This window comes from Leopardus geoffroyi, chromosome D4, assembly GCF_018350155.1.
Source record: "Leopardus geoffroyi isolate Oge1 chromosome D4, O.geoffroyi_Oge1_pat1.0, whole genome shotgun sequence".
NCBI classification, from domain to species: Eukaryota; Metazoa; Chordata; class Mammalia; order Carnivora; family Felidae; genus Leopardus; species Leopardus geoffroyi.
The window spans coordinates 19,498,189-19,520,866 of NC_059342.1; the positions used below are offsets into that span (position 1 = coordinate 19,498,189).

Sequence of the window (22,678 nt, forward strand, 5' to 3'; positions counted from 1 at the left end):
CACGGGCCTGCTCACACATCTGACAAAAGAGTTTACCGTTCTCATTACACCATGTGCTACCACAGGGTTATTTTTATTATTTAAAAAATCCCCAACCCAGTAGTCAAAATGCAGTGAAATAAGTTTACCCCATGCTCCACACCCTGCATCCTCTTATTTGTATCAGATATTAAAATGATAATCCATTGTCTGTCCAAAGAGCACTCACCTCATTGTCCGACTCCACGAGAACTTGATCATATTCACTAAGCGCTACTAGAAACATGATAGAGGTGACATTTTCAAAGCAGTGTATCCATTTTCTTCTCTCTGACCTCTGGCCCCCTACATCGACCATTCTGTAAGGTTAACAATATTTATATTAATAGCATATAAAGAAAACAATTCAACATAAATATAGCTCTACTTATACTCTTAGGAAAAAAACACTCTCTAAAAGAGAATGGTCATCCAAGTCAATTCAATTACTTATTAAACATCTACTAATTTTCTGTTACCTAACAGTCAAAGTCAAGACATTCCGGGTAATAAGCCGCTGTGGCTACAAGAAAGTTATCTGATGTGTATGAAAATGATAACTTTGCAAAAAATCCGGGACTGAAGTCAAGCAAAATGGTGTTTTACCTAATCGTGCACAGAAGAGTCAGGAACAAAATATGGTTTGTGGTAAGCTATAAGGGCAAGTACTGACTTCAGTTTCTTTTTCTGTGAAGTGAGAATGAAGATCCTGTGTATTTCTCAAGGACACTAGAAAGGACTGTAAATACATTTAAAAGATACAAGATGCTATGTATTTCAATATGGGTGTGTGTGATGCTTCAACTAAATGCAAACAGGACCCCACTGATACTTTATCCAAAGGGTATTGTGACTTGCTTTCTCCTTCCAATATTGGCAATTATTTGGGACAAGTCCAGTCATGTTGGGTAACATGACTCAACTGGCCTTATGCACAAACCAACTTGTTAACCTGCTACAAGTCAGGTGTATAAAATGTCAAGACGCTGTAAGAGGCATCATTCGAGCTCTTTCAAGGATGTGTTTTTAACACAACTGTGTGCTAGTTACTAGTTAGGAACCACCAACGACATCAATTAATTTGAGTTTTAATGTTCATATGAAAATATCAAGCAATACTTGGTACTGAATCCAAGTTGCTTCAAACTGTTCAATCCGTATCTCAACTAACACGTGCACCACATTTGTGGGATAAAATGCTATCAGAGAATGAAAGCTGTAGGTACACAAGTTTGAGAGTAGGGCTCTTTGAGCATTTCTTAAAAACTGCAGTTATTCCTGGTGTCTCTCTGCCTCCAAGCATTAAACATAAACTAAGAAATCGAGGATCGTCTAGGGACTGCTTCTAAAAGTTCTCTAAGGCAAAGAAGAGATATTTAAGGGGCAAAACAATGGATTCAGGGAGACCTATAAACTATGGACATCAAAACTAAAATTCTTAAGTTTTTAGAAATATTAAATTCTAGCTCTTTCCCCATGCCAAACAAACAATTCACTACTCACTCACATGAAATCCTCATTCTATAAAACCCTGTCACTCTGAGCCCTGTAAGATGCTTCTGATGGTGGCAGGGAATTACTCTTCTTGGCCATTACTTTTACTGTGGTGGCCAAAAACGTCCTCTACAGCTAGTGTACGTGGTGTAATAAAAACGAGATGCTTCAGAATTCACTAATAATTATAAAACAATGAGGAGATGAAAATCTCTACGAAATGCCCTACATTTTCTGAAAGTATCCTGTCGTACAGTTATAAGAGGAAAGAAATTTGGGTGTTCCCCATGAAAGATCTTTAAACGCTATGAACTCAAAGCTTAAGTGATCCAGAATGCTGGAACTATAAGGAATGCTGGCGATCATCTAATGCAACCATTTTAGAGATGAAAAAAAGGAGGCTCAGAAATATTTCCAAAACATCACCCCCTTTACGGATATGTCTATGAGTGTGGCATTTGGCGGTCAGGCATAACTGTAGGGCAGAGACTGATTCGACTAAAGTCCAGAGTATTTTGTCAGGGAATGACAGACAGCCTGCTCATCTGAACCACTGTGGAGTCACACGGGTCACATTAACTCCTATTTCACACCCCTGTAGCATATGTAGTTGTCTTCAATGGCATAGGCTCCCCCAAAGAACTCAACTCTCTGTGCTCAAAGACATATTCACACGGTTTCATTTCTCAAAGCACAATGTGGTTTGTATTCTAACTAAAAGTACAACCGAGTGATTAAATGAAAGCATATTATTTTTCTCTTAAAAAAAAATTAGAACACTTCTGAAGTATTACCCACACAGAACAGTAACAGAATTTTTCATTCTTTTTTCCTACATACATTTAGGCTGGGCTAACCAATCCATTTTCAAAATGACAAATTCTGAAATTTTTCAAGCAAGTTATTTTAGGGATATGAAACACCCCGTATTGTTATTGCAACTGAAGAATTTTGCATTGGTACCAGCACGCTTGGGAAACAACACGAAAGCTTGTGACAGCATATAGTTTCTATTATTAGTAGGGTCATAAGATCATTCATGTATTATACAAATCTAAAAATCTATCCTCACAGTTAAAAACGATTCTCAAAGAGTAATAGGATCAATGTTTAAGTGACTGATTTTGTTCAACCCCCAGCAAACTAAGATTTCATTGATTTCTTTGTGATCGAATTTGAAATGAGAAACCTGCCCACACACCTTTCCTCTACTTCCTCTTTCTGGAACACGTTATTTTATTTGTGTGTCTAATGATAATAATTGGTATAAAGGTGATATTGTTTCAAAGTCTACAACGGATTTCAGTATTTGTAGAGTTCACCAAATGTACTCAAGGCATAGGAGCTGGAAGGTGGGTTTTATGGACTCATTTACTACCTGAAAATGACACTTTGTAAGTCAAAGGGGTATTCGATGATCCCTGTGGTGGGGACTCGAACTCTAAGCACATCTTGTTGCGTAGGCAGGTAGGCGGGGTCGGCAACACGGTCCAAGTCATTAAGATAGCTGGAGGAGGGAAGACACAATGAGAAGGTTAGGACACCATCAGGCCAAATCTGCCTATGGAAATGGAAGGGCAAAAACAAATCCTAACAGGTAGAGAAGAGAAAGAAAAATTTCATCAAGTGACAGAGAAATCTGGAAAGTTGAAAGGTAAAGTCAACCTTCCATTAGTCACAGCAAGGTTACCCATCTATGGATTACTTGCTTCACAGGCTTTCTGATGCCTTCTCTTACTATCAGAACCCATACAAAAAGTAGAGGGGGGAAAAGAAAAGAAATTCAATGAGCCTTCTACCTTCTACTTGTTTAGCAGGTTTGATGGGTAAAGCAGGAGGTTAAAGCAAATAGTTTTTGAATTACTTACATAAATTTTATTTGTCTAGTTGTATAAACAAACAGATAACAGTTACATATGAGGTCAGGATTATTCATATATAAGACTTGCTTGGCCCTGGAGAGGATGGGCACAGATATGGTTTCAAGCATATATATTTATATTTTTATTTTTATTTTTATAATATATATATATATATATATATATATATATATATATATATTTATTTATTTATTTATTTTGGCCTTTTTGCAGAACATCAGTCTTTTCCTGGAATGTATTTCCTCATTCCCCTAAGAGAGGACAGCAGCATACCATGTCTTAAATTCTGTCCAAAGCTGAAGTCATATGTAATTAATGTGAAGCCACAAGATTTGAGATTTCTGGTTACTCAGGTAACAATGTCTAAGGTCAGATATTTCCAGTGTTCAGAGTCATCACACCTAAGCTTTAAATTTATCTGCTTATATGATACTTCTCCATTCCTTAAAAAAAAAAAAAAAAGGCTTTTCATTTTGAAATAATTTTAGACCTACAAGAAGTCACAAAATTATCACAGAAAATTCCCCCTGTACCCTTCACCCAGCTTTCCCCAATAATAACTTACATAATGACAACATACTATCAAAACCAGAAAACTGATATCCATCCAATACTATTAACTTAACTACAGACCTTACTTAGATTTCACCAATTCTTTCTTTTTTTCTTTCTTTTAAGTAGGCTCCACACCCAGGGTAGAGCCCAACGCGGGGTTTGAACTCATGACACTGTGATCAAGACATGAGCTGAGATCAAGAGTCAGACGCTTAACTGAATCAGCCACCCAGGCAACCCCTAGATTTCACCAGTTCTTAAACACACACATTTTTGGGGGGGAAGTGTATAGTTCTATGACATTTTATCACATGTAGAGATTCGTACAATCCCCAACACAATCAGGATACAGAATTGTTCTGCCAACCGCAAAGCAAGTGTCCTGTGTGTTACCTCTCCTAAGTCTGGCAACCACACATATGTTCTCCATCAGAGTAATTTTGTCACTTGAAAAATTTTATGTTCCATTTACTTTTCGTTCTCTCAAGTTGCAAAAAAAAAAAATATTTTGCAACTCTGAGAATGACATGATTTGATATAATTAACAGCCAACTGGTGAAAAGGACTGGTCTGCATGGCACCCTAATGATTTCAAAGACTTGCTACTCTCCTTGGCCCTGGAAAGGATGGATGGGCACAGATACGGTTTCAAGCACGTAACTACACAAGTGTAGACACACAGTAACTCACAAGTAAACAAGATTTAAAGAACAGATTGCCCCATTCACTGAATGAGAAGGGATTACAATCATAACACCTTTACGCCCACAAACAAGACAGTAAGTTATGATATACAAAACATGAGATGTCTGGTGCAGAGTGTGTTATAAATCACCAAGTGCACACTCAGTTCACATGTCCTATGTAGGGGAAGGATTCTGTCTCACACATCGCTATACCTGCCTTAGTGCCTAAAAGAGTGCCTGGCAGATAGTCTTATATGAATATTTTTGGGATGGATAGATGGTTTTCCTCTGCTGGTATTTAGTTTTACCATTATTTAAATACCACTGTTACCAGTGGTGTTTCCATATTAATTATATTATTGAATTTGAAACTGCTTGTTGACAAGAAATATTCCATTAATTCGCCAAGATCGATGCATCATTAAAAATAGTAGAGCTGAGAGACTTCAACAAGGAAATAAAAGAACTGCTTTTTTGGAGGCATATCAATGGTTTGAGACAAAAAAGGATCATCTTGGAAATTCCTAATGCAAAGCAACTAAGTAATTAGTATTCTAGTGACCTTACCCACAACATATCAATGATTCTCTAGCTGGCAATTAGCTCTCTACTGACTGATAGAAACCAGCCTCACATCTTCAATTATTATAAAAATGGCCGGAGGATGAAGACAGGAAGGCTGAGACAATACTGGTGTGGGGGACAGGGAGAAAAATGGACAGGATCCAGAAATTTAGTCAGTATCTTGGCATGGCCTTGGAGGTATCTGATGGGGTTAACAAGCCATGTTTTGGAAGCTGGTTTATATCTCATTCTACAGATAAACCGGCTCATCACACTATAAATGCAAAATCAGTTGGCTAGTCAGTAGAGCTGGAGTTTTCTGATTTACCAACCACATGACTTGAAAAACTTGAATGTACATTCTGAAACCCACAAGACCGTCATTTATTTAATTACCGTCTATAAAAATCAATTCAGAGAAATCAGAGAACTTCTAATTTACATTGGCAAGCTGGCTCAGAAATATGCTACCCAATAAAATATTTCTACTCACTTAATACAACTCACAGAGGTCAAATGGAGGGTGGCTAATTCTTGTACATAAGGTACTGTCATGTCCCCGCAGTAAAGAGAAATCATGGCTTTCTGATTCTCAAAGTACTAAACGGGCTACTCGTTGCCACTCCACTTTTAAACACAAATATGTATTTGCACAGGAGAATTTAAAGTATCATCACATGAAGTGGGAAATTATCTATCACACTGCACATGATGGGGCAAAGACAGAATCAGGGTACTATTCCGCAACCAAAAAAGGCACGTAAAAGGACTTACTGACTGCCCTAAAAATATTGCCCATGGGGTGTCTCTGTGAACCAACGGCACTACTAAAACACTAGCTGAGTATCTAAAGCATTCATACTTGCAAGAGTACTTTTCCTTCTTTATCTTTCTTTTGCTCCTTTTCTCTTTTTTTATAAAGGTTTATTTATTTTTGAGAGAGGACCCACGAGCTGGGGAGAGGCATGGGGGGGGGGGGGGGACAGAGGATCTGAGGCAGGCTCTGTGCTGACGGCAGCGAGAGCCCAATGCAGGGGCTTGAACGCATGAACCCGAGATCATGACCTGAGCCGAAGTCGGACGCTCAACCGACTGAGCCACCCAGGCGCCCCTCTTTTGCTCCTTTTCACTGTCAGTATAGTTCACAGAAAGTAACAACCACCTCATAACAAACTTAGACTGAGCACTTACTTGCTGCTTGCCACACTGGGTTCCGTCTGTTCACTGCCCAGGTGGCAAGAGCGAGGAAATAACTACTGAAGATGCTCCATACATTTCTGACTAAATAAACTGCACTTCTCGCTTGACATTCTTTTGGCTTTGCCTCCGTTGGGTGGTGGAGAAGGACTGAAGATGCGTTGTGGACAGTGAAACAGGCAAAATATGTATGCGACCAAGACCCGCAGTTTCCAGGGCGCCTGGATGGCTCAGTCCGTTAAATGTCTGACTCTTTTTTTTCTATTTTTTTATTAAAAAAATTTTTTTAATGTTTATTTCTGAGACAGAGAGAGACAGAGCATGAGTGGGGGAGGGGCAGAGAGAGAGGGAGACACAGAATCCGAAACGGGCTCCAGGCTCTGAGCTGTCAGCACAGAGCCCGACGCGGGGCTCGAACTCACAGACTGTGAGATCATGACCTGAGCCGAAGCTGGACACTTAACCGACTGAGCCACCCAGGCGCCCCCAAATGTCCGACTCTTGATTTCAGCTCAGGTCATGATCTCTCTTGGGATTCTCTGTCTCCCTCTCTCTGTGTGCCTCCCCTGCTCTCTCTCTCAAAATAAATAAACATAAAAAAAAAAAAAAAAAGACCTGCAGTTTTCACGGCCAGGAGTGGGCCAATGAGGAGAGCTTGCTCCTGTGTAAGCCCCACCCATGTGCCCCCTTGGCTCTGGGCTCACAGCACTTTCTGCATTTCACGTCCGCTTAGGGGAAAAAGCCACTCTGTTCCTTTAGAAATGGGGTTACAGAGCAGAAGGGACTAGCACATCCTCATGTGTTGATTCTTGACACATTGTGAGGGAAGGTAATAGAAGAGTCTCTGAACTGAACTGTGCTTTACATCGAAGCATCTCATTTTCTGAAGAAACACTTGGGTGGAATATGCCGGTTGGGCAGGGGGAGGGGGGTGCGGGGGAAGAGGTTCATGGTGGATTATTCCATTCATTTAACCTTTTACAAAGAAACACTGAGGTCTGAACAAATTTATATTGCAGAGTAAATTCAGAAAGTTAATTATAGCTATAATTTGTTTTGTAGGAATGATTCTGAGAGGCTGCTGAGGTCATTCTCAGGGTGTTGCTATGGTAACAGGCACAAGGTACATTTCCAAGGCAATGTATGTGTAACAAGTGGCTGGCAGGAGCTCTCTCCTGATGTCAGGGAGACAGATCTCCCATGGTATACATGGGACTTCTTTAACTGTCTAGGAGACAAGACATATGCAAGAGTGCTAGAAAATGGGAGGTTTAGTTGATAAAACTCACCTTACTCCCATCCATCCACCCAATAACTTGTCATCGCTTTGAGATATTTCTAATTGATAACTTGGTAAGTGATTAAAAAAAAAAAAAAGTCCCCACTATTTTTCCACGTGTGTTTGTCCCGTCAGGGTTCTCACACTCAGTGCGATCAGGGACCATGACTACCTTTGTTCGTGTCTGGTCACCAACGCTTAGTCGAAGGACTAGACACAGCAGCAGGTGCTCAACAGGTGACAAACTGAAACAATTTGGTGGAAAATGCTGTAGTGGTTAGAACAGCAAGTTACACCTTTTAGGAGAAAACACAGGAGTAAGGGGGTTGTTAGCTACCTGTGTAATTACCTGGCTGGGATATTACTCGCCTGCATTATGCAAGAACTAAATTTTGAATTTAAATGCCTCTGACGAATGTAGAGACAAGACAGAAAGGAAAGGCATCATCTATTTAATTTCATTCAGCAGCGGTACTTCCCTGCTCCTCTCTAGGTCCTGGCCAGAGAACGATATAATTTGTGTATCTGCTTTATGCTTGTCAATATCAAGCTTTCAGGCCTTGGAATTCCCTCTAACCCTGGGCAAATGGAGGGAGTGGTACTTTACAGACAGAAGATTCTCACACACTCCCCTTAATGGTAGAAACGGGTTTCTGATGGTTTTCAGTGAAAAACAAGGCAATAAGAAAACTCATGTAGTAAAATTTCAATAGTTTGTTTCCCACCATGAGAAAAATGCAGGGTCATCTAGAAATCACTGATACATTTTGACCATGACATTCTCATAGGTGCTAAGGCCAGGAGATTCCCAGGACATAATCCCTGCCTTCAAGAAGTTTACCGACTTGTGTCAAGAAAAGGGCTATACGAAGAGGCAAAATGGTGAAGTTTATTAGGGATAGAATGAACATTCACATATTTTGGACAGAGTCATTTTCTGGGAACTTGTTTGAACTGTCTCTAATCCTTGGTGATTATCCACAAAGCACCCTTCTGTAGTATGAGTGATTTGATTAAGGAAATCATGCCCATTAGTTTATCATCACACCTTGTAGCTGCTAAATTCTTTATATATTTAACTTCAGGGTCACCTCTGGCTACAAAAAAAATAAGAAATTCAGAAATAGGATGTAATTACTTTAAATGATTAAACATATAGGAGAAAAGCTTAACTGTCCCTAAAATAAAAGCTCCAATCAAAATAATTATGGCATTTTCTCTCTTGAATGTTTTTTTTAAAAAAAAATGCCAATTATTCCTCTTTTTTGACAATAGGTTGTCAATAACAGTTTTGAGTTCACCTTCCCATTTAATTTATGCTCCAATCTGACATGTAATGAGAGCCTGTTTTTGACAGAAACATCTTTTTAAAATCGAAGAGAAAAAAACCCACCACCTATGACTGGAAGGGTAATTGAAAAGAAATTAGAAATTAAGTGGCTTTTTTTAAAGGCAAGAAACATGAATAAAATTCAGAGATGACTCAGCAGGTAAACTATATCACATTACAGCTGTGGTTAAAAAAAAAAAAATGTAGTAAGTTATAGGCATACAACCCTCAGCAATTACACCAAAAGGGGGAATACCTGTGGGTGGTAAGTGAAAAAAGAAATCTCTGACATTTGGTATAAATCCAACCAAACATAGTAAGATAGATGAATAGCTCCTCGGAGTAGTTAACCTGCTATGGGCTGGTGCTGCGCATATGTGCCCGCATCCTTCAATTCCCGTGGAAGGGCCTGCTCTCAACAGGCTGCATTTATGACAGATTTGCAGCTCAAGTCAGACATTAAAAGGAAGTTCTGGCACAGAAAATGGCTCTGGGTAGAATTTCACATTTTTAATTATTGAAAAGAAGGTTAGAAAAACTAGGTCGGCTTCATCAAAAAACCTAAGAAGGCCTCATTGTAAGAGGAACAGTCTGAGGGGAGTTCAAAGCTAGATCACGCCAGGAGATCTTCTTTGACACTGTCCAAAGCAGCTGAAGCTAAGGAGACAACCAGGAACACGTGATTCCCGTACAGGTACCATGTGACCACAGGGGCTCGAAGGCAAAAAATAAAAAAGACAGAGCGAACGTTCAAAGAACAACATGGAGGGAAGTAACAGTTTTGCGAAACTGCCAGTCGCTGGGGGCAGTGAAGTACAGGGTCTGGTGCCCAACCTTCTGCATCTGGCAGGTCTTGTTGCAGAAAGGAACCTGCCTGGTCATCTGGTTAGGCTGGTTAGCTGCACAGGATTACTCATTATGCAAACGCTCCCATCCCGTGAAGAGCTCATTTTGTGGGGGGCAAACCAACTTTCCTCCTTCATTTTTAACACCTGGCACACCATGATCAGCGTTCAAGGAAGGGCAGCATGTATCACGGGGAGTTGGGTCCTAAGAAGTTATTTGTTTTCAGTACAAAATTACAGATTTAAAACAAAGATCACCCAGTGGTAGCAAGTAGGTGATATCCTTATGGTTTATGAAAACAACTCAAGGGAGAATATTCTGGGGGATAAAAGAGAAGTCTGAGAAATCATGCATTTCAATTATCCTTGGCCAAAGAACTAAACCGACTCAGGAAAGCAGATTTGGAAAAGTAAATTAAGTGTCTCATAAAAAGATCCTATCGCTGCATCTGTTAAATAGTTTCAGGTTCTTAGGAATCTTATATATGGTTAGTTGATACGAATGCTTCAAATAAAGAACCCATCGATGTCAAATGGAAAATGGGCTAGGCAACTTGTGCGTCTGCTTGGGTCATGGAGATAGATTTTTCAGTCTGTTGCTCAAACAAATAAGTCGATCTTATAATTAAAAGCAAAAGCAAAATGAGAAAAGAGAGGCAAAAAGAAAGAGAAAAGGGAAGGAAGAGGCCTTTTTCAATTTGCTGGTCTGGCTTTCTGCTTTGTTAATTTATTTGCCTTTTACGTGGTAACTTTCAAAGCTGCTAATTCTGACAAAATTTTTACACTTCTAAAACATATCAAGAGGGGCGCCTGGGAGGCTCAGTTAAGCATCGGACTCCTGCTTTTGGCTCAGGTCATGATCTCACCATTCGTGGGATCAAGCCCCGCATCAGGCTCTGTGCTGACAGCGCAGAGCCTGCTTGGGATTCTCTCCTTCTCCCCGTCTCTCTCAAGATAAATAAATAAATATGAAAAAAAGTAAAACAAAGCAATTCAAGAAACATTAAAAAACTGCTTTTTATCCTTGCCTGCTTGTCCTGAAATGTAACGATAGTGCTTAATTCAGTTAATTTACACAAACTTATTGAAAATCTGTTATATGTTAAAGCTAATGCACTCTGTGTGTGTCAGAGGGAGGGGGGCTGGCACAGGGAGCTGGTACAAAATACTTAAGATATATATATCCTTTGCCTTGAGGGACAGGAGGCTACCTGGGAAGCTAAGATAGCACAGATGAATCAATTAAGAAATAATTAAGTGCCAAATTGTGAGCTGCTAACTATGAAGGCAATAAGGAAGGAGAGATGATTATGAACTGTAGTCACTAGAGAATAGTGTGGAGGAGATGTGGGGGATGAGTTACACTGAGCAGACAAAATGAGATTTGGGTAGGCAGAAACGAAAAGAAAGATGGGAAGAAATTAGGAAAACCCAGAAGTTACTTACTTTCTTACTCTTCAGTCATTCATCCAATTACTTTCTCCGAAAGTCTACACTGAAAGCTAGGTACTGTGCAAACATGGAGTGCCAACCATAAAATTAAAAAAAAAAAAAAAAAAAGATGTGAGTCCTGTCCTCAAGGAGCTTGTAGTCTGGCAATGGAGATGAATGTGCTTTAAGTAATTACACTGCAAGGCAGGGGCACCTGGGTGGCTCAGTCGGTTGGGCGTCCGACTTCAGCTCAGGTCATGACCTCACAGTCTGTGAGTTCGAGCCCTGCGTCGGGCTCTGTGCTGACAGCTCAAAACCTGGAGCCTGCTTCGGATTCTGCGTCCCCCTCTCTCTCTGCTCCTCCCCTGCTCATGCTCTGTCTCTCTCTGTCTCAAAAATAAATAAACATTAAAAAAATGTTAAATAACTAGAGGCTCCAGTGGTTGTAGGCAAGCGTCAGCCATGAGAAAAAACACTACTGATTAAAGTAGGTATCTCAGTGTCACGTCCCCTTAACTTGGTTGGATGTTGGTTCTGTAAGATCAGAACTTTCATTCTGATGAGGATGATCAGGTCTGAGGAGCTGGTCATAGTAAACTAATTGCACTAATTACAGATCAAAATTCAACTCATTACTTTAAATCAAGATGCCATAGTGATAATGAAGCATCAGGGTCATCCAGTCAGAGTTAAAAGACTGCTTGGCAGGCAGGAGTCAAAATAAAGGGACCCAAATGACCTAAAGGGTTACATGGAGAGAGCAAGGTTCCAAAGCTTACTTGTGACTGAAGCGAGAGTTGTCTTCTGCTCAGGTACCTGTTCTATTACAAAAGGCTGTCAATTCTACCCTTGGATCCACTGATGGTTAAACCTATCACACTCTCCTTAACCAGCTGTTCCAGGTACGACAATGGGCAAAAGGCAAGACGTGTAAGACACAATCCTGGCTCTCAGAGTCAAATCAACTCAATGAACATTTCTGGTCATTCATAGCATCTTTGGTACTAGACGCTGTTTACATGGCATTGTAGAGGTACTGACAGGGAATATGACACGGGGTTCTCCGATGCCCACTTCCTATCAAATTTTGTTGTGCAAAGCAGCACTTACTGAGTACTGCGGAAGGAATACAAGCCATCCATTCTCTCAGTATTCTGAAATTTAGCTTTGGGTTAATTCAGAGGACAGGGGCCCTAAGGTAAGTTCTATCTGAATGCAAGTGAACGCAGAATACCAGGTGCCTGTAAACATTCAGTCTTCTCTAAGAGATATCTGCCATTTGAGTTGTGGGGGGAGAGGGGGGCAGGCGGTGGTAAAAATCGGACAGTAAATATTCTAGGCTTTGTGGGCCATACAGTCTCTGTTGCAACTATTTAACTCTGCCAATGGGCGCAAAACCAGCTATAGGTAATACATAAGCAAATGAGCGTGGTTGTGTTCCAATAAAACTTTATTTATAAAAAAAAAAAACCAGGCAGCAGGCTGAATTTGGCCTGTGGGTTTGCCAATCCCTGTTCGGGAGTAACAACATTCCTGGTTTCAACTGGGGACAGTGCCGTCCTGGGGAGACTGTGGAGAAGAGGCCGAACTACAGAAGCTGAAGACGCTGTGCCAAAGCGTGAGCGGGCAGCAAGCTGACAATATGAAGCATGTCACTCGCACCCGCTATGCCCTTTAGGCAGGGTGAATGAATGGCAGACAGGTGCCCTTTCCCTATTACATCGCAGTAATGAAGGTTAGAGTGTAAAGCATACCCAAGTCTTATCTTAGCATCTCTGAAGTGCCAAGGGTTCTAAAAAACGAATAATAAAGACCCGCATCTTAGAATCATCAGTTCACTGTGGAAGACAAAAATTTTGTTTGTTTTGTTTGTTTTATTCTTGCAAAAGGTTATTAGGAGATACGGCTCATTAGATGACAAAACAGAACAAAAATAGAAGTAAATATGTCACTCAAGTGAAAAAAAAAATGACATACTATTGTTGGTCTTTTCAAAAAGAGCAAACATATTCAATATCCATGCCTTCTTCTGGGCTCAAGATGACATTTTTAGTAATTTAACCATGTAGAGAATAATCTTTGTTCATTCCATTCTCAGGTAAATTTGGGGGTGCCAGGTTTTCACTTGACTGCATAGGATAATGGTTTCTCAGATAAAGGCAGTCTACTGTAATAGATCACAGGATTTCAGAATTTAGAAGGCAATTTAGAGATTACAGATCACACACCAGAGTCTGGAGCAAGTGGGGTTTACTTTGTCAAAACCCCAGAGGTGATGAGTGGCAGAGGGAACTCCATCAAAGACTAGACCTTGACCCAACGTTCTCTCGACAAGACGATAATCTTGTCTGTCTCCAAAAGCCTGCAGTAGGTTTACACTTCCTTTTTATCAGCAGATGAAGAGTAAAGTCAGGATGGCTCCAAGCGTCAAAGGAAACACACCCTAGAGTTAACTATTTTGCTCATCAGTCAGGAACTTTTTACCAAGGTATCTCTTCAAAAGAATTCAGCCCTAAATCAGGTGGATATACTGAGTCTACCTCTGAAATTCCTATTGCATTTTGAGCTCAACATTCAAATTCCTTGCACGTTTTTTTTTAAATTTTGTTTTATTTTAATGTTTATTTATTTTTGAAACAGAGAGAGACAGAGCATGAACAGGGGAGGGGCAGAGAGAGAGGGAGACACAGAATCTGAAACAGGCTCCAGGCTCTGAGCTGGCAGCACAGAGCCCAACGCGGGGCTCGAACTCACGGACCGCGAGATCATGACCTGAGCCGAAGCCGGACGCTTAACAGACTGAGCCACCCAGGTGCCCCTCCTTACACATTTTTAAATTAAGTTAAAAATTTAGGCATGAGGTTAAAAGTAAGCTCCAACAGTGACTTACGCCCAAAAGCCAATTTACGTATGTGTTTTGGATTTACAGAAAATTTCAAGAAGGTGTCTGATCTGCTGAGCTCCTTGGAGGGAACTTCAGGAAAGGTGAGATTAGGGATTATTTGGTCTCTTGAGGTGAACACAGAGCAGTCTTTGCCAAAAGCCTGCAGTGTGAGGACTTCTCTCACTACATGCCAATGTGATGGAGATTTAGTACTGTAGGCAGTGAACTCATTTGACCTGATGCCTCAGTATATTAAAAAAAGATGGTTAACCCCAGAAAAAAAAAAAAAAAAGAGTAAACCTACAGCCATCTGTTTATTGTGCTCTTTATCTAAAGACATTCAAAGCCCTCAGGCTTTTTTTTTAATCAATAACAAAAAAGTTAATAAGAAAATTCACAAAACTCTCCAGCATCTTAGAGTGCTATTTATTCTTTTGATCAATAAAATTAGAAGGATATACTAAATGAAAGTCAATTGCAAACTTATCCAAAACTGCTTATCCATCTCCTAGACTTTCCCATTTCCTTGCTCCTGGGCTGCCTGCCCACTGTTTATTATGATCAGTAAGTTGGCTAACCAAAGCAGAAAGAGGGAAGCTCAAATGACTTTGTTGTAGCTTTCTTACTGGCTCTAGTTTAACTCCAATAAAAAGTTAATGGATAGAGTATGGGGGGAAAGGGTTAAGACGTGAGGCTATAATACGAGGCGCCTGGGTGGCTCAGTCGGTTAAGTGTGTGACTTTGGCTCAGGTCATGATCGCACAGTTTGTGGGTTTGAGCCCCGCACTGGGCTTTCTGCTGTCAGAGGGCCTGCTTCAGATCCTCGGTCTCCTTCTCTCTCTTCCCCTCTCTCACCTCCCCCCAGCCCCCCGTCTCTCAAAAATAAATAAACACAAAAAAAATTATTTTAAAAAAAGACTAGAGGCTAAAATAAAGAAATAATAATTCTGAATTATCCGTGACTTAGAACATCTTCCACGGTGTATGAATAATTGACATGTTGTTAAACTGGGTAGATTTTCTGGATGATAATCAAAACCCTGCTGGGTTTATTCTCCAGTAAACTCTACATAATTTTCCTTCTTGACCTCATATGTATGGAACTACCTATAGGCAACATTTATAAAGATTAATGAACAATTCGCATCTTCTATGGTGAGTGATTTATCTCATCATAGACATTTATCTATTAATCTATCATCTATTCATCTAACTATAGTCGATTTTCTATCTCTCTCTCAACCATTCATCCTCTGTAAAGCTGTATTTCACAGTGATTAAGATCTGGGGCTTTAGAAGAAGAAAAGTGATTTTGACTCCTACTCCTACTCTTACTAACTGTATGACTTTAACCAAGCTACTCAACCTCTCTGACAACCGGTTTCCTCTACTGTTTGATGGGGATGATAGGAAATATCTACCACTTTAGGCGGCTTTGAGGATTAAATGAAATAATGCATGTGGAATCTAACATATAGTAAGAATCTAACTACACACAGTACAGAAGTACACAATCTAACATAGAGTAAGTGTTCAGCAAACGGGAGTTACGATGATAACAGGACTTTCCAGAACTCAGACCTTCAAAAATAGCAGAAGAGAAAGAAAAAACAACTTTGAATGCTTTCACGGCTCTGACTTCACAGTTCATCTACAATGGCACCTACATCATGACCGCACCTACATCATGGCCAATGAAATAGTGGAAAATTACCCATCTATTATTTCATGGGACGATCATCTGTGAAGGTCAAACATGAGCAGGCTCTGAGGAGAGAGACACTTTAGTAAACACGGTAACAGGTACGAAAGAGATGTGCAAAGTACTAACCCACAGGACACAGTGACTCACTATCTTTGGTGTTGGGCAACACTTTCAGAGAACAGACCACTGACCAGGGTCTGGAAGGATGAAAAGGAGCTCACCGTGTAGGAAAGAATAAGGACATGCTTGGCCTCTGCTCTCAGTACTCCTGGCATGTGGCCGGCAAGACTCTTGCCATCAGCAGGGTCCTGGAGACAACAGCTGTCACGCTGCCAACTCTGAGCAGATGTGCGTGGCCCTGATTCTCACACTGCTAGAGATGACATCTGTATGTGTCACCTGAATCTAAACTGAAGAACCACAAGTGGAGACACTGCTCGAGAGAAGTGGTCCTGAGCTCTGGAAGAGTTCCGGAAGGTGATGATATTGTTTAAGAAATCACGTCCAGAACACCAGTGAGGTGTTGTTTAATTGTAAAGATAGAACAATGCAGAAAAACCTTTAAGAAGTATAGGAGGGAGATACAAATACTAAAAATACACCAGTCGGGGGCACACAAAAATGTCAGAAAAGAGGTAACAGCTATCTGGAATACAGAGTCAAGAATTATTTTGAATTATTTCTATTTCATAGTTATTCTGTGAAAATGAAGTCAGTACTGGGAATCAACGGTGCTCAAGATATGGGGCCCCCATCGTTTTGAGTGTTCTTCCTGCGGTTCCCAGAGCATCCGCTCGGGCTACACACACGTGAAATGAAGCAGCAGGTGGGTGAATCCCGAAAGCCACAGGTCCTATCTTGGTGGTGGGAGGGCTTTCCTAGCTGAGGGAAAGGAAAAGTGCCCGAGCCTAACTGGGGAAGAAAAAGGGGTCTCTAATACTCACGGCTCCTGACACGGTGGGATTAAAGGCCGGCCAGCCAAGCTGTTGGCCACCGCTCTATAAAGAGGACTAACTCATCTTGGGAAGAGACCAGAAACACGGGGCCAGCTAACTCAGGTTTCCACATACAACTCCTTACATAACTGGTAGGAATACCCTGGTTCTACTTCCCTTGAAGTAAACAGTCTTCTAGTGAAAATAAAGAGGGGAGGGGAAACCCCAAACAAAATACAAAACGCCTCCCTAGGTTTCATGTAGCTAAACTGACCAAATGTTCCTGCTTAACCAGGATTCCCAGGTTATGCCTTTTATTTCAGCCTATAAACAGCAACCCCTTCCTTCTCAAAATGTCCTCACTGGAATGGTAAGCTGTATGGTCACCATCTATTTAGTCTATAGAACAAGTTACTGTAACAAAAAGATGGAAACATATACTTTTTAGTAGAAAATTTGTTAAAAGATAATCAAATAGCACCAGCCAAGGAAACAGCCTTGTATTTCACAGAAGAATACCAATGTGGACCAAATGATTAAAGTAGAAAATGTACTCTTTTACAAATCCTAAGGGAAGCATTAAATCACACAAGACTTATCAAATGGAATGGAAGCCATTAAGTGAAGAGTTGATGGGGAACCAGAGATCACCCAGTGACAAAATAACACCACACAGATTGCTTTTGGTGGCAAAAGGAAAAACAGAACTTTATAAGGGAGGGCGTCAGCGCCCTAATACCGTGGGGAGCCTTAGCTGCGCCCATGATGGGCAAACAACATCTCTTAAAATGCAATTTACTCACAATTAGCTTGAATCGAATCAAGTCTTTAAATGTAATTTCCAGCTTACAGTAAATTCAAGAGAGCAAGTTAATTCATACTACATAAGGCAATCAGGCTAATCTCTTCAACATGCCAGTGAAATGCATACAGGCCTCTACTAGATCACGAGAGCCTAAGGGACATATAAACCAATGCAACGTGTAGTCCTAAAACCGACATACTCTATAGGATATCTTGGAAGAATTTGGGAAGTGGGACTGTGAACTGGGTATAATGACAAAAAGGACTGACGATTAATTTTAGGTGTAATACAGTATTATTTACTATGTGGGGAAACGTCCTATTTTTTTTTTTTTAAAGAGATAGATCCTGAAATGTGGGTATGTAAGGATCTGTGATAATATACTTTCTTACTTCTGCACACAAATATCGTTAAAAAAGAATTAGGTGTATGTGCATACACATAAACCCACATCTATCTATCTATCTATCTATCTATCTATCTATCTATCTATCTATGTATATAGTTCAGAAAATCAGCTTCTCCACATCGCCATTAGGGGAAAATAGAACTGTTCAAAGAATAATCATTTGAAGGAATTTAGATCAGCCTGCCCCAGCTGCCCCCACATGTCTGTCTGACTCCAGCATAAGGGATGTGTCCAAAGGCATGTTTCTATGGTTCACACAGCCTATACAACAGGATTCTCAGACAGTGGCTTTCCCAAAATCACAGTGCTAACAGGAGGTTCAAGAAATGGTCTTAAATAGCTCTTTCCTTAAAATAGCAGATGTTGCCATGTCCTCTTATTGTACTAACTAACGGGCACCTGTCTAGAAATCCACAAATCTAAGCTAAGGAATGTCACCAGACACGTGTAGAGCCTTGTCTCAAGAATATACGCGCAGCAGCTGATACAGGTGTCCTCGGTGCACACAGGAAATCACTCTATTCCTAGAGCAGAGGCAAAAATCATTTCCTAAGGGGGAACCCCGACCTTGGTAAGCACATAATCACTTGACACTGCTTCTCTGATGCCCTAATGGCAAGACCTCTCTGTAGGGAGAAAAGTTACACATGGGTAAAGACTAGAACAGGTGAGAAGGGGGAGAGACGGGATTTATGATAAAAGTTAACAGATCGGGGTTAGATGCGATGAGAGACTGGAGGATTTATTAGTAAAAAGAACTTGGTAACGGGGGATTCATTCCTTACTAAGGGTCAGGAGAGGCATCACGGCAGCACAGTGAGAAGTGGAGAGGAGTGACGGGAGAACTCGAGAATGACAGATGAGGATGGAGGGGAAGCAAGCAGATAGGAGGAGACATACTGAGCAGGAACAGGGAACAAGGGATAAAACACAACAGCACCATGGGGAGATAGATGAAATCTGAAATGGCAAAGCAAACATAAGGACAGAGGGGGCAGGAAGTAAGAGAAAGACAGCTGGTCAAAGGTTGAGGGGGCAGAATTTGGAAGAGACAAGAGCTGACTGCATCTCTCATCTCTGCACTCACAGAAACTTACACAGTAAAGGTTCCGGAGGGAGGGCAGGAGGGAGGGACGAGGGGCGAAGGCAGGCAGGCAGGCAGCGAGTGGAAGAGAAGCGACAGAAGGGCAGTGACATGAAGGTGTGGAAGAAGGGAAGAGAAAATAAGGAACGAGGAAAGCACACGTTCCACAGGCACACCAGGGGATTAACTCTAGTTAAAACACGACAGACATGGGGATCATGAGCCTTCTATGCCACGTTCTAGAATTACGTAATGCAAATTTACCATAGGAATACAAGCACTGCTGTGACCAGGCCACATTTCCGTGGCTGACCTGAATCGTAACTGATCTTACGCAAATGCCTAGAATCAAAGTCGACACGTGATCTCCTATATTGAGAAAACAGAACTGATCAGCTCTTGGATCTTCCCGGCACCACGTGTGATGCCAACCAGCCTCTGGGGCTCCTCATTTTCCCCAGGGTCCTGCTCTCATCCAGGGGGTCACTTCATATGAACTGGCCTGAGGCTGTGGACTTTTTTCCATCCATTCCTCTGTCCGCCCGGAACCAACACCAAGAAGCGAAGCCTGGGTTAACATAATTAATGTAGACAGAAATCTGGCTAAATACTACAGAAAGTCCATTTTTCAGGCGCCTGATTATCTAGATTGCTGACTACATTGATTACATTAATCCAACAATTGCCAGATCTTCACTTTCTTTCTGTTGGGCGAGATTTAATCTAGAGAACTAACAAATCTCTCTAGGATGCAAATCTCTCCCAGGACACGTGACTTTGATTGACAGCTCACCAAATAATTTTGGAATGCATGCAAAATTAGACTCACACGCAATTTTCATGCAAAGGCAAACCTGTCCATCAACATAACAGTGGCTCCCCGAAAGCAGTCAAGGTTCTGTGTCTGGAAACTAGAAACTAGGAAGTGTGATGTGTGAGAAGACATAATCGAGAGTATTTGTTTGGGGTTTTTCATGTGTGTACGTGTTTTCTGGCACATGACAAAAGGATCAGAAATTTGTATGAAAAGTTATCATTACAGGATTTCAAATCACAATGCAGTATGTGTTTGAGTATTGCTGGTCTGCAATTTGGTGGAAGCAATGGGTGGGTAAATTCAGATTCCTTGAGTTTTCAGTTTGCTTTTCAAATGGAAAACAGTACAAGAAATACTCTCTCTGACTCACGATGCCAGTCTGTCCCTTAGAAGAGTCTAAATGTATGAGGTTGGCACAGGTTTAACGTCTGTACTTCCTAACTGGAGTTTGAGGCAGATACCGAATACAAGTGCAAGAATACAGAAGTTATCACTGCAGAGCACACGAAACTAAAGAGAAAGATCCAAGGGGCCTCCTTGATGAATACTCACTATTTGGTAGAGTCAGACAACTGATATTCTCGTCGTCTATCATAGCATTCCTGGATTCCAGGATCATTCCATAAACTCTTTATTGCATCTACGTATGGATTCTCAAAAGCAGACACCTTCTCCACATCGACTTCTCGAACTAATTGTGCATGAGCCTGTTGAAAACAAACAAATACAGCAGTTTTAATCTCTCTGTCACTGAAAACTGCCTTTGGTTTGCACGTCACACTGTGCACAACTGAGGTTTTCCTTCATGTGCTCATTTTCAAACTGGTTTATCAAAAAGTAATGCTTCATTTCTTTTTTCCTTACAGAGAATCCAGTCCCAAATCTTTCCCTCTACAGTAAACCTGGAGGCTACATAATGTTGATTAGAGGAAAACAGTGTTCAGCTTCCCATCAGAACAATGAGGGTGTCATGCTACACATATGATCATTTCTGGTGATTATCATAATCCTAAAGCAAAGAACAGGAATAATTATGCCCTCTGTATTTACAGTTCATTATAATCAAACAATAATACACTCAGCCCTTGAGTTTACGTCTTAGCATAAACTTAATCAGACTCTTCAGCTAATCAGGTTTAATTTCTATCATTCCCTTTCAAGATAGGATATAAAACCCCCAGAAGAACAATTATTATCAACGATTTAATGTGAAACACAGTAACCATTCCCCCTCCATTCCAACACACCTTGACTTCCAGAATCTTTATTTCATACATGCCTTATCAACATTATCAGATTGAGAATTCTATTCAACTTTTTAACAAGGAAAAAGGACTTTGTTATTTTCATTACAACATTTAGTAGGAAAAAGGTAAGGAGATTTTAAAAAGGTTTTTGAGGGGCGCCTAGGTGGCTCAGTCGGTTAGGCATCCGGACTTCAGCTCAGGTCATGATCTTGCTATTCGTAAGCTCCAGCTGTCAGCATAGAGCCCGGCTCGGATCCTCTGTCCCCCGCCCCCCACCCCTGCTGCCAGCCCCTCCTCCATTCTCTCTCTCTCTCTTCCAAAAATAAATAAAAGCATTTAAATAAAAAAAAAATGTTTTCTGTCAAAAATGACTAATGGCTTAGTCGATTGGGCTTCCAACTTCGGCTCAGGTCCTGATCTCATGGTCCGTGAGTTCAAGCCCCGCATCAGGCTCTGTGCAAACAGCCCAGAGCCTGGGGCCTGCTTTGGATTCTGCGTCTCCCTCTCTCTGTCCCTCCCTGCTCACGCTCTCTCTCTTCTCTCTCTCAAAAATAAATAATAAAATCTTAACAAAAATAAAACAAAAAATGTTTTCAATAAGAGTGAAATCAAAATGTGGTACAATCAACCCAGAATATACCACTGCCTAAAATCCCTGTCAAAATAAAAACCCTGCTCACATCCATCCACCCATATATATATATATATATATATATATATATATATTCATTTAATTACATTATATCAATATATGTATATAAATTATACATACATATAAATATAACTGCCTTGGAGACTGGAGGTAGGTAGCTGATAGTACATTTACACTCTTACTTGCAGAAATACAAACTTTCAAACTAGGTTAGTGGATGGCTTATCATGATCACACGGTGACCTAATTATTCATTTCAAAGGGTTTTAAGCAGATGGAGTTTTAATACATTTCAAAAAAAATCAGTTTAATCCATGTGAGACCCTGTCTGGTTCCCCAACTTTACCTACCTTCCCTTGCAAGTGGGAAGGGCCCCATATCATTAGATTAACCTGGACTTAAGTAAGGTTTTAAGAAGCCTAAAATGACAAGACTGAAGAAATCACCTTTCTTGTTAGTTCTGTTCCGACCTTGACAGATCTAGTAACCGAGAAGTTCTAGCTCTGCTCTGGACCCCAGTCTTGGAAAAGAGATCCCTGTAGTTGCTTTTGTACCTAGTCCCTGTCCAGGCGATCTGTTCTGTTATCCCAGCAGCGAGCGATCTTGCCAGCCTGGAGTCCTGTTCCTCAGTTCTACTCCCGGCGAGCCTTCCTTAGTCACAGGTCCTGCCCAGCAAGTATGTCTCATACCTCTCCAGGGAGATCTACAGTCAGGTTTCAACCCTTGCCTCTGCCTGTGCTCACTGCAAGTTCAAACTCAGTGTCCGGAGATGGGACAATGATCACATCCTTGGTATAATCTTAAATTAGAACCCCTACAGCTACATCTGCATTACAGGGTTCTCTGGAGGATTCTGGGGAT

The 22,678-nt window shown here is 40.9% G+C and overlaps 1 protein-coding gene across 3 annotated transcripts in view; it reads right to left on the bottom strand.

Moving 5' to 3' along the window:
- GNAQ (G protein subunit alpha q) overlaps positions 1 to 22,678 on the bottom strand; it is a 317,449-nt gene that overhangs the window by 82,829 nt on the left and 211,942 nt on the right. For all 3 annotated transcript variants that reach the window (XM_045469051.1, XM_045469052.1, XM_045469050.1), the window contains exons 3-5: positions 20,471 to 20,625; positions 2,891 to 3,019; positions 209 to 338 (exon numbers count right to left, since the gene is read on the bottom strand). In XM_045469051.1, the coding sequence (XP_045325007.1) occupies positions 209 to 338; positions 2,891 to 3,019; positions 20,471 to 20,625 (414 nt within the window). The remainder of the gene's footprint in view (positions 1 to 208; positions 339 to 2,890; positions 3,020 to 20,470; positions 20,626 to 22,678) is intronic.